This window comes from Trichechus manatus, unplaced genomic scaffold (genome assembly GCF_000243295.1).
Source record: "Trichechus manatus latirostris isolate Lorelei unplaced genomic scaffold, TriManLat1.0 scaffold00021, whole genome shotgun sequence".
NCBI classification, from domain to species: Eukaryota; Metazoa; Chordata; class Mammalia; order Sirenia; family Trichechidae; genus Trichechus; species Trichechus manatus.
Genome location: NW_004443957.1, coordinates 17,161,878 through 17,174,489, shown reverse-complemented (window position 1 = coordinate 17,174,489; position 12,612 = coordinate 17,161,878). Strand labels below are relative to the sequence as shown.

Genomic DNA, 12,612 nt, shown 5'->3' with positions numbered 1-12,612 from the left:
TTAATTACAAAATAACATAACAGTTTATGTATAACACCTAAATTCAGTTTTTGTGTTTAGTAACAGCTGATAAGGTCAAAGGAAAAATCTCCAAAAGGAAAGGGTTCTAAAGGAAAATTCTGAAATCATACTGGACAAATGAGAGAGAAAAAATGAACGATAAGGTTATAAAGAGATGTTATATGCAAAAGCCCAGAGCCACTTTCTCAGAAAGGATGTGATATACTCTTCTAGGACAGGAGCTGATCATTTAAAAGATCTTTATTTGATAGTTTGGATGGTTTATTTTTATTGCTCCTTTTAGAAGTATGATAATAACATTTTCCCTCTTCCGAATGATTTGGACCTATTTTATAAACATTGATTTTTTTTTTCCCCTCTCAACTCATGGTACTTTTCCAGCAACGGTGGCTAAACAATCTTTACTTCCCTGCTCAGCCATGATCCAAATAAGCATCCAGACGGAATGTGATCGTTCACTGCGCTGGCACAAGGACTTAATGAAGAAAGGCTCCAGGAATTCTCAGTGGTAAACTTGGAATAGCATTCTCCTAAGGAGGTGGCAAAGAGATTAAACAATGTTCTTTTTAGACTCTAAAGGACAATTTTTAAAATTTGTCTCAAATAGCAGATCTCAGGAACTATCTTCTGGTGGATCACCATGCAAAGATCACCTCTCATGATTTTACTTCTAGTCTAGTAATCAGTTAAAAGGTACACACACTGACTTTCCTTTGTTCTCTTTTTTTTCTTTTCTGGTTTTAGCTGAGTAGAATCCTGGGACCAAGGAGTAAGAAGGGTAGCAAAGCAATGGAAACACTGACTGTTGAGCCTCCATTTGTTCTCTGAAGTTTGGATCTTATTTCGTTCTTTCTGGCCAATGATTTCTTTTTTTATTCTTCTTTAAGCGGCTGTCCTTTCGGAAAGTCTATGTCAGAAAGGGAAAAAAAAAAAAAGAAAAAAAAAACCAGCCAGATCCTGTCCTTTCTTTGTGAGCCGAGAACACATTTTATAATTCCAAAAAATTACTAGGTTAGCTTTGTGATAGAAGCTGTGTACATTTAAAGCATAAAGTGGAAACAATCCAATGAATTGTCAGCCTGATATACTCAAAACTATTGATAATGGATTGAAAGCAGAAACTCAAGATAGGCAGGCTGGGGATCAGGGGTTTGAGAATGGAAGACAAATTAGGCTACCTAAAGATGGCCCCATTATGACTACCTTAAGAATACTCGGATGAGTAACACATTTAGGCCCTTCCTAGCCATTTTGTGGGTCTCCCTAACAGCCACCCAAGGGACTAGACTAGCAAAGGAAGAAAAAAGTCCTTATGTAAGATCTCCTGTACCCCCTGCCAACACTCCCACTCCTATTTGATGCTCTCGTCTTCTCATCTCTTCCTCAGTATATAACACAGTAAGGTGTTTCGTCTTTCTCAGCCTTATACAGTACCACAGGAGTGACTTTGTGCAAGGACCATAAATCCCTGTCCTCAATAGCAGAGCTTTGAGTCTACACCAGAAGGCCTTTAAGCCCTCTGAGAATCTCAGTGGGCATCCTGCCTGGAAACAGTAATCTTCCTATTTAATGGTGGATTATGGGCACAAAGTAGGTATAGGACTTAGGTAGAGTCACAGCAACCTGGTGTCTAAGAACTCAGAGGCCCAGAGCCCAGCCTTCTGTATTGTGCCTAAGTAAGTTGTTGTGTGTGGTGATTTTGTTTGTTTGTTTCCGTAAGTTATCTCTGCCCAGGAAAAAAGGAGATAATAAAGAAGAAGCATGCCACATACAAAGTGAGATGGCGGAGAAGTTGGCACTGCCAACTTCTAAGAAGTCTCAGAATACTTTACCAGATACTCCAGCATAACTAATAGCTAAACATTGTGTGATGAATGAGTTTTCTCTGCCCATTCTCCTTAGCCAGACTATCTGCACTGTCCAATAGAACTTCCTGCAATGATGGAAATGTGTATCTGTGCTGTCCAAACATGGTAGCCAATAACCACATTGAGCACTTGAAATGTAGTTAATGTGACTGAGGAACTACACTTTTAGTTTCATTTTAATTAATTTAAATTTAAATAACCATGCATGGCTAGTAGCTACCATATTGGATAGTGCAGCTCGCTTTGGATCTTCTCTTGAATCAGATAAAAATAAGCACTAATGGAAGAAGTACTCTCTAGTTTTTCCAAGATGGGATACTAGCACTAAAGAAATGCCGAGGTTTGTTTGTTTGTTTTAAGTTTTTGTTTTAAATGAAAGAATCTCTTGCTCTTTCCATTCCAGCTAAACACCACGTCCTGCACGCTAAGAATGCCTCCTACAGAGAAAAAACCTGGATGGATATTTTCCCAGAAAAGCTTGTCCAGGAGCCCTGCTGACTCTGATGAGGTCTTTCTACCCCTCTGCCCACCTCCCACTCAAATACATACATTCTTCTCTAGGGAGAGAAGTTTTAAGTGTGAAGGACTTTAAATATGCAGCAGGACAAACAATAACTAAAAATTAGGTGGTCAGCAGGTTTTCTCTGTCCATTCCCTCAGTCTGGGAGCAGAGGACTGGGCCACAGAAAATTTCCGCTAGGAATACCAGAGAACTTCCTCTAATCAACCCTTTATTGAGTAGTTCTGGTTATTTCATGTTGTCCATTGTCCTGGCATTCAGAGCTGTGTTTTTGGTTTCCTTCTGGTGATGAAAGGATCCATTGTCAGCACAGCCTTTTATTCTCTTTATGTCAAGAGAAAAAAACTCTCAGAGAACCAAATTAAAAACAAGACACATCTGCTTCTAAAGAATTCCATATTTATTTTACATAGTTTTACCATACACATCTCATGCCAACACACAGAAGGCATATACAAACAAACTCACCAGCTTCTGTTTTCCAAAGTCACATGGCAATAAATAAGGATGAGTGGGTCTTTTTTTTTCTTTTTCTTTTTTTCCAGGAAACGAGACTTCATTTCTTTTTAACTGTACAACATTTACACTGTGAAGGGTGAGGGCAACAATCCAGAGCTTAGGGGTTCTGGGGCTTTGAGGTCTGAATGCAGGCTCATAGCAACTTTGCATCCGGGGTCCTGCAGCTCCGAACCTACTTGTTTGGCTGAACACGGTCCTCAAGTGGGAAAGTACAGCGTGATGCCTGCCTGTCGGTGGGCAGCAGAAGAGAGTGGGGGGGTGTCCTTCCTCTGTCCACCTGTGCTCTGCCTCTCTAAGCAAAGGAATGCTTGGCGCACCTCCCAAACCTGCAGCTGTCTCCTCACCAGAGCTAGCAGCATGAAACTGTGTGCTTTCAGTGTGGTCCTACCAAGCCGAGTGTGGATGAGATGACTTTGCTGAGCTCTCTTTTTGGCTCCAGTCACTGTGTTGGAGCAGTTGGAGCAACTATTGCAAAAAGGGCCAATTGGCCAATCCAAGAAAGAGAGAGCCAGTGATGTGCTTTTTATTTAGCTTTCAGCATGCCCAGAGCCCTTCAGCAGCAGGCAATAAAACAAAACTCATTTCCGCTTAATTGAATTGTTCTTCATCTCACGGTTTCCAATTTTTAAAGTGCAGTGTTTAAAAATGAGCCGCCTCAGTCCTACCAGACCCTGCTGGCTGAGGAGGTATGGTCATTATTTCCACGGTCATAACCAGGTTGTTGGTCAGGGTGTGTGGGAAAGGGGTGTGGAGTGTAGGTGCCAGAGCGTAGACTGTCTACAATATACGGCTTTTGCTGATCTGAAACCTCAAACCACCTCCTGCAAGGAGGCCAAAAAAACCCACTGCCGTCGAGTCGATTCCGACTCATAGCGAGCCCACAGGGTTTCCAAGATTGTAAATCTCTACAGAAGCAGAACTGCCACATCTTTCTCCCCAGGAGCCACTGCCAACCTTTCAGTTAGCAGTTGATCACATTAACCACTGTGCCACCAGACCTCCACCTACAAGGAGACAGTTATTTCAAAGGTAACCAGCTTGCACTTCACAGATGGTAAGGCCTTTTGTTCTACAGATTCCTTAGACTTCCTTGCAAAGTGAACTTAATTATGAAGCTCTAACAGTCCCCAATTACCTGATTAGACTTCATGTTTTCATGGGGGATGAGGGGATTTTAAGGACTACACTGCCCAATTCTTTTCTTATGCCTTAATTTCGCTCCCTTTCCCTGATGTTTCACTGTATTAATTTTCAGGAACAATGTTAAAGTGAGTAGTAGTTTTTCATTTTACACTATATTCATAACTCTCTGATGAGGCAAGAAAGAGAAAGCACAAAGACTGAAAGGAACTTGCCTAAGGTTGCCCAGCAAGTCCTGGAGAGGCCAGGAACCACGCTGCCCAACAATGTGGTTTATCCATTGGGCCAGCTGGGCCTTTAGACTCAGTATTTCCCTGATTTTATTAATTTTCAGCAAGTATAGATTCCTTCACAGCCCCCGTTTCCATTTTTGCTTATATCAGCTACCACTAGAAACTTGGGTTCTTTTTTATTAATTTGTTCCTGGATTCAGAAGCTTCCTATTCTAAAGTCTGTCAGGCAGGCACTGCAGATAATGGTTGCTAGTTAATTGCTCTCTTGGATGCAAAGAAAAGTCCAAATATTGTAAATGCTTCTAGAAGGTCTCCGTTTATTTTTTAAATTCATCCATGTCATGTTAAGGGGGAAACAGCTACCATGTAGCACCTTATGCCTCAGTAATGGGCTAGTGAGCAATAGAGTAGTGCCGTTAAGAGAATCTAAAAGTAATGTTCTGTTCTCCATCTCCAAACCACAGAGAGCCAAGAAGCGGTCTTGGCATGCAGTGGTCATTAGTGGCACTGGCCATCCATACGCTAACCCCACTTGCAGGGAGATACATTTAAAATCTGGGACCCATTGTGGCTGTGCTTCTAAATGGGGTACTAGTGTTTGCTTTGCTGCTTTTAGGGGAGGTGGCTCAGGGGAACTTAAAGCTCTCTTGGCTTTCTGACCAGTGCTCTTTCCGGAGCTTTCCAGCCAAAAGCAAAGAAGCTGCTACCAACATTAACATCAACTACACTGAATGAGGAAGGCCTCCCATTCTTCCACCATTGATTTGGGTGTAAGTCATGATTAGCTCTCATACCAAAAAAAAAAAAAAAAACAACTGGTCAACTTCATAAGCTGTGTTAATTGATTCTAAAAAGCAGTGCTACACAGAGGAGCTGCCCCTTTTAAAGAGCCTGCTCTCCTCATACTAACCAAAAATATGACCTGCTTCTATAATCCCATGAGATACTAAGCCAAATAATAAGCCTAGGTGGGACAGCTTTTCAACTGGTTCATTGCCCAGCATAGCCTTTCTCCCATGCGTTGGGAGCAACCTGCTAAGAATGATGTATTTAAGACGATGTCCTCCAAAAAGACAGTTGCATTTTCCTTTCCTCCAGATGGCTTGTTACCTTGCATTTGTGTCTCCCTCACCACCTCCAAGTGTTCACATTACTGGGGAATTTCCAATAGCACAGAATCGGATAGGCTTAACACACCGCTATTTGTAAACATGGAATCTCAAGAGTCTACATTTGCAGACTCCTCAAACAAAAATGACTACAGTTGCAGCACACCGAAAAATAAGAATACACTATAAAATTGATCAAAAAAAAAGATGGTCTGAAGGTTCATCCCAGGAATTTATTGACTGTCTTAAAGAAACTTAACTGAGTTTAGTCCTGGAAAGGAGTTTACAAAGGGTGCGGCAGCCAAAGGAGAACAGATACTTCTTCCTTTAGTCTGCCTACCATATGCCTAAATCTTTGCAGTTCTCAAAAGGTGATGAACCATTCACTGAAGAGAGTGTCCTTGGGGTCTTTGCCTCCATCATTTCATGTGAAAAAAGGGCAAAGCCTTCCCTTCCTTTCATACTCTGCTGATCTTGTTTAAGAGGATAGGAGGTTGGAAGAAGCAAACCACAGTTTCCTAAGGGGACCACGATAAATTCCACCTGGCTAAATTCCAGTGTGCCCGTGGAGACCTTCCTGACCGATAGCTGTGTGGTGCATAAATGCAAGCTGCGGCACCAATCACGTTGGTGTTTCCCATAGAGGTGCAGTCTCTTGCAGGGTGGCGCTGGCAAAGCAGGGGTTGGCCTTGCCCTTGCCTCAGGCTTCGTGATGTTAGTGATGTGCTATTATACACTGCAAGTTTCTGCACTGCCAGCGGCTGGAGAGCTCTGCCTTTCTGAGCACAGGACCAGAGTCCAGGGCATGGAACGAGTCCAGCCAGCAACCCTGAGAGATGCAGCCCAAGGACCACTAAGAACACTTTAGACAACTTTAGGGCTGCTCCCTAAGTTATTCCTCCCAGCCAAGGATGGGCCAAAAAGTATCTTTCATACCTGGAAGAGACCAAGACTACCCTTCAGTTGAGCCAGCTAGCACAGCAGAGAAAGCTTTCATTGGAGAGGAAGTGGGGAGGGAGACCTCGCTGCAGGTGAGGGTGGCCTTGCAATCTCATCTAAACCAGCTCCCTCAAAACAGACTCTCAAATATCATTTCACCCTAGAAGGATGGGGAACTCTGGCAGACTGGCATCTGCCAATATGGCTAAACAGACTCTGTGTTTGGAATCCAAATGTGTCTACAAATGTCTTCACTGATTGTCATTCTGTTCTCTCCGTATTTTAGCGTTCATCATTTTGTAACCCACAGCCTGTCTTGTGGAATAAATGGTATGAGCAAATTAAAAAGGCACATTGTGCACAGAGGGGACGCACCAGATGGTCACTGTAATGGTATCTAGGGCCACTTAGCCCAGCGTTGGAGTCATCTGCAATGAAAACCGCTTCTTGCCATCAGGGATTCAGTGACACGTATGGGATTTCTTAAACACCAGAACTGACAAATACTCTCTGGTTTGTACTCCAGGATAGGGAAGAAGTCACATTTTCAGTAAAAAAAAAAAAAAACGGGGGGGAGGGGGAGGCATGTTTTTAATATCAAATTGTGGCCATCAGAGTTTTCACTGACCTTTAATAACTGATTTTTTATTCTGAAAATTAGAGTTCAATGGGGTGGTTTAGAAACCACTTTTATACTCAAGGGACATTGTGCCACGTGGACCTCAGGAATCTGTTCTGGTGAGCAGTGGTTTGTGAGGCATTGTGTGAATGCACCCATCAGAGCAGAGTTCCCAGAGGCCAAGGTGGCTGTCCCAGTCACCTCGTGCCACCAAAGCTCCGAGCAGCCAAAGCCTCTAAGCGGGGCAGGAGGGGAGAGAGCCAACAAGCCAGCATTCCCTAGAGCTCTAGGCTACACATCCCTGTGCTGTGTTCTGAGAGGAGGCTGCTCTCCCACCACTTCCCCAAGAAAACAGCACCCTAGAATGGTCTCAGAGCCTTCTAGGAATCAGTAGAGGACTTCCATTGAAAATAATGGAAGTTCACATTGATGCACTTTCGATCCTTAGAAGTCAAGTTTCTTTTGATCCTTGAAGATATTCTCTCAAGCCAGAAGGACAGGTAGGTTGGGGAGGAGAGGTGTTTAAAAAGGAGGATGATCCATTTCATCGAGCCAAGAGGCTGGGCTGGTTGGAAAGTCGGGATAGCCTACACTGCTTCCTGTGGAGATGTCAGAAGTGGGTCCCCCAGCCATGGCTCTCAGCGTCTGGCTCACTCCCTGCCCTGCATGCGCAATGATGCCCAAGTTATTGTCCACTGTGTAATCCAGCCCATTGAGCAAAGGAGCATGGGATGGCAGGGACGATATGGAGGATGGAGACTGGGGGATTCCATAGGGGCTCCCATCCCTCAAGTCCTGATAGGATTGTCCTGTCCCGTCCATGGAGAAGCTCCCATTCATTAACTGTCCGCCTGTAATGTCCCCCACGTTGCCATAAATCCTATTGGTGCGGCCAAGTTCTGAGAGAATCTGATCCTCTGTGGACAAAAGAATGGAGATTTATTGTCAGCCGCCAGGACCCCAGTGGTCCCCTGCTCTTCACAACCTAGGAACACAAACACCAGGAGAGAAGCCCAAGGACATCAGCTGCCTCACTGCTAAGCATGGGTCAGACACCAACATGATGGGCCAACATTAGAGACTGACCCATGTCAAGGGGAAACAGAAGAGACACCTGTTGAGACTCTAAAATCCGAGGTCCCCGAAAGCGGGACAAATGTGTGGTGAGCTGGTTTGTCCTGTGTGGTGCAAGTACCTGAGATACTATGGCTATACCGAGGAGTATGACTGAGGTTTTGTGGGTCACATGTTATCCACATCACAACTGGACACTGTACTGAGAACATTTATTCTGAAAGCTTTAAAGCTTAGAAAAGCACTTGGTTTAGTTGGTGGAGAAACAAGCAGCCCATATCGTAAGTGCAGCTGAGGACCACTGTTAGACCTGTGGACAAAATCCTTCCGGTCTACCTGGAAAAGAGGTTCAAGATCAAAGGACTTGGTTTCTGTCTGTATCAAATAAGCTCTTCAATGGGGACAAAATACTGCTTGATTATAGCAAATGAACCTTCTTGTTTCTTGAAGAATTTTAGTAAGGGGAATCTAATAGAATCTTTGCCTCTTGAAAGAATTAATTTCTCCAACAGCGGTGAGCCATTTGTTGTTGTTGTGTGCCTTCAGTGGATTTTGACTTATAGCGACCCCATGTGACAAAGTAGAACTGCCCCATAGTGTCGTTTTCTAGGCTGTAATCTTTACAGGGGCAGATCACCAGGTCTTTCTCTTGCGGAGTGGCTGGTGGGTTCCAACCACCAACCTTTCGGTTAGCAGCGAAGGGCTTAACCATGGTGCCACCAGAGCCATTTAGTCCTCGATAGTAAGGGATTCTATAATTTCCCAGAGAGACCAATGATTCATCAACCAGGGGACCCACCTGCACCTAACAGAAATGAGCTACAAAAAAAGACATAACAATCCTGTATGTCTCAGACATAGATTTCAGCAGCTCAGATGAGATTATTAAGTGGCTTTCCCAAACCCTGCCAGGAGGCCTAGAAGGTGAACATAAGGCCATGGAGCTCTCCCCAGGTTCCCACAGAGAAGACCTCTAAGCTGAGCTACAAGCCTCTCAGAGCACTGTGCTCCTGGCAGGCAGAGTCTTCCACCATCTGCCCCACAGGTTTCTTCTATTGCCACTTGCTCTATGCATCAGTTCCTGTATACATCTTTCCCAGACTAGACCCCTGCACCCCATCCCTTCTGATGACCTGCCCCTAAGGCCTGCCCCCATGCACCTATGAAAATGAAAACAAGAAAAAGGGGGAGCTCATGCCCTTTAAAGGGAGTGGAAGATGAAGGCTCAGCTCCACTGTCAAATGGTCAGTATTTGGCCTTTTTCCTATGCCATCCCCTCTGACCAGGGTGCTGGACTCCATGTGGGGATAACTGTGCCTTCCATGTGTAAAGGTGTGCTAGCTTTCCCCAAGCACATCCACAGTCGATTGTCTTTACTGGGCCCCACAGCAACAGTGTGAGATGAGCAGGAAGGTAGTTAGTCCCCATTTACAGATGAGGAAACGGAGGCTCAAAAGAAATGAACTGATCTGATGGAGCCACAACCAGAAACCAGGTTTCTGACCCCCACCTCAACTACTCTTTCCTCCCACAGAGAAGACCTTCCACATTTGAGGATTCAATGTTCTCCGTTCTGGCTACTTGCAAACAACCGGAGAACCGACAACATGCAGTGATTTGCAATTTTGCTGATGCACAAATTTGAATATAGCGCATGCTGCAAAGCTTGTGTGCAGGGGAAAGGATGAGTGAGTGGTGGGGGAAGGGATTTCAGAAATGAGGCCAGTTTCCCATCACACGTGCCCTCACAGTATTGATTTCCCAGGAAAAGGGCCCATTGAGCGTGTCCTCCCCACTACCAGGGCAGGAGGAAGGGGTGACTCTAGAGGACAGGAGAGGGGCCAGGGGCACACGGCTGAGACACAGCTATCTGTTCACAGCTGCACGGGGGTCTGGTGAGAGAGTACCCGGTCAGCAGGAAAGGAGGGGAGGCCTTGGGGCCCACAGGACAGGACCTGGCCAGGTCCCGGGGAACCCAGCTTCCACATCTCAGCAGCAGGGCTTTCTCATTCTCTACTCCTTGTCCCATCTTAAAGGGCCACTAACCTTTTCCCCCACCCTTTACTACAAGTCCCGGGAAAATCCTGTGTTTGAAAGGGATTTGCCAAGGCCTCACAAGATCCCTCCTGGGTGCCAAGGATTACTGTTTGCCAGGGGACTGTCCTAAGGCCTCCGCCTTGCCCCTCCAGCCCTGCTCACCTCGGAAGCTCAGCTCACTGTCACTAACCCCACAGTCCTCTGCAGAGCTCTCCTTCTCCTGCTTGCTGCCTCCCCGGCTCCTCTTGACACTCTTGTAGAACTGCCCCCAGCGATGCCGCCCTGCATCCTTCTTCAGCCGTTTCTCCTTGGCCCTTCTGTTCTGAAACCAAACCTGCCACACAAGCACAAGGGACACATTCAGGGGCTATCCACCCAGGGTCCAGAGCCCTCTGGACCCTCAATTCAGATGTCTGACAGCGCGCTGAAGCCTCAGTAGAGAGCAGGACCAGAGAGTAATGTGCCCACTGCTCCCTCTGTCAGGGCCACAGAGCCCTGTCTCCAATTGTGCCAAATTCCCTGGGGTCATGGCCCTGAGCCCAGCTCCCCAAGGGACCAGGGTCACCACTGACGAGTTGGTGCCTCCTTCACACAGAAGGCACAGGGTCAGCTCAGGACATCTGCCACCCCGGCCCCAGGCCTGTCAGCAGTAGGGATGGGCCACAACCCCACATGGAAAAGGAGCCCTGGGCAGGGGGAGCTGGTGTCTCACCTGCACAACCCTCATGTCCAGCCCTGTCTCCGAAGACAGCTGCTCCCTCACGTGCCTGGCGGGCTTGGGGGAGTTCTTGTAAGCGTTCTTCAATGTCTCCAGCTGCTTCGCTGTGATGGTGGTCCTGGGCCGCTTAGCTCCAGCCTCTGAGTCATCTGTAATGAAAATCATGTCTTACTCGCTTTAGCGTATCCCTCCCTCCTTCCTTTCCTCAGGTATCTTGCCTGCTATGTGCCGGGCAGTGGGATGCATGGTGATTGTCAGAACGCAGTGGTGCCAAACCTCATGGAGCTAACTCCTACACCAGAAGGGCTTCCTAGCCTCTTTCTTCGCTTAGCTACCTGCCGCTCCCCAACCCCCTCCAGTCCAGCTGCTCAGAGACCATACATCAGACTAAATGTATGCAGTTCTGAATGTATGTGTTTCCCTCCCTCCTGTCAGACATCTCTGGGCAGAGCTCTAAATGTGTTATCAGCCTTGGCAAACTTAGGCCAAGGTGAACAAGCCAGCAAGCTGCCCCTGCCCCTCCCTATCAGGAGCCTCCGTTTCCCCAGGTCCGGCCCACAGCCACATTGCCTTTGTCACGGCTTCCCTCATCCTACAACCAGGGCCGAGCCTATGCATTCAAGGCTAAGCAATATTTATAAACAATACATCAGAACCCACTAGTGGATTTCTAAGTCAATTTAGTGGATTAAAACTAATAAATGAAGTAAGATGGATAGGATAGGATAGAATTAAAATAGAACAGAATAGGAATAGGGCAAGTATTGTTTCTTGAAACTTAGTTTGTTTTCCTGTATGAATATATGTACTGAGTCAAAACGTAAAGTGAGTTTCTTACTGTGGATCATAGTTTCTAAAAAAAATTCTTAAAACACTGGTCTAAAGAGTGTTCAGGGCAATCCACTGACTGATCTACGCAAAGTCTTCTATAATTTCTGAGCAGATGAGCCTAAGTTCCTGTTATTTTTCAAAGGCCATTTGTTCTCCATCAGAGTCAGGAATGAGATGGGCAATGGGTGTTCAGGCTTCCTCTCCTGCACTTATACCTACTTGCCCTCTCGCAGTGCTGGAGTCAGCAAAGAGCGAAGTCAACCACAGGGCCTCTGGGTCTCTCAGCGGCTCGCCTTTTTCGGTTCTCTGTGCTCCCTGCATTCCTATGCTCCTCCCTTTCTTTTCTCCTTTCTTTCCATTCAAGAAAACAACAATGACAACAGCTAATGTTTATTAAGCTCTTACTTTGTGCTGTGTATTGATCTAAGAGCTTTAACATGTATTCGATCCTCCTGACAATTCTAAAAGGTATTTCTTGGAGTCAGAAGACCTGGGTTCAAGACTGGCATTGCCACACTCCTGTTGAGTGGAGTGACTTGGGCAAATGGCTTCACCCTCTGAAAGCTGGGGGACGATACCGCCTGCCCTGCATGTGGCAGCATGTCCTAGATATTGAGAACAGGTGGCCCAGCCCACACCACTTCCTGCACACAGTACAATGCGGCTGATGCCCCCCCACCCCACCTCTCCTCCTTGGGTTATTTTTTTCTCAGAAGAAACAGCATCATCTCTGCATTCAGTCCCATCCTCAACCCCCTGTCACTCAGCTTCCTCCCTGGAGTCCCAAACCTGAAGAGGGGAGTCAGCAGAGACTACACTACTTAGATTCTAATTCCAAAGGACAGAGGAACCCTCCAAAAATACCTACTTTAAATTCTATTATAAGGAATTCATCCCTTCATCCTATATTTATAGATTTAACAGCATGATTATGTTTGATGCAACTTTGAATTATGCAAACATGAAATAGTGCAATTAAAAAAT

The 12,612-nt window shown here is 45.8% G+C and overlaps 1 protein-coding gene across 1 annotated transcript in view; it reads right to left on the bottom strand.

Moving 5' to 3' along the window:
• Positions 1-7,022: 7,022 nt before the first annotated feature.
• LHX4 (LIM homeobox 4) overlaps positions 7,023-12,612 on the bottom strand; it is a 46,285-nt gene continuing 40,695 nt past the window's right edge. Inside the window, exons 4-6 of the mRNA XM_004372878.1 lie at positions 10,792-10,946; positions 10,242-10,413; positions 7,023-7,885 (exon numbers count right to left, since the gene is read on the bottom strand). Coding sequence (XP_004372935.1) covers positions 7,491-7,885; positions 10,242-10,413; positions 10,792-10,946 — 722 coding nt within the window. The 3' untranslated portion in view covers positions 7,023-7,490. The remainder of the gene's footprint in view (positions 7,886-10,241; positions 10,414-10,791; positions 10,947-12,612) is intronic.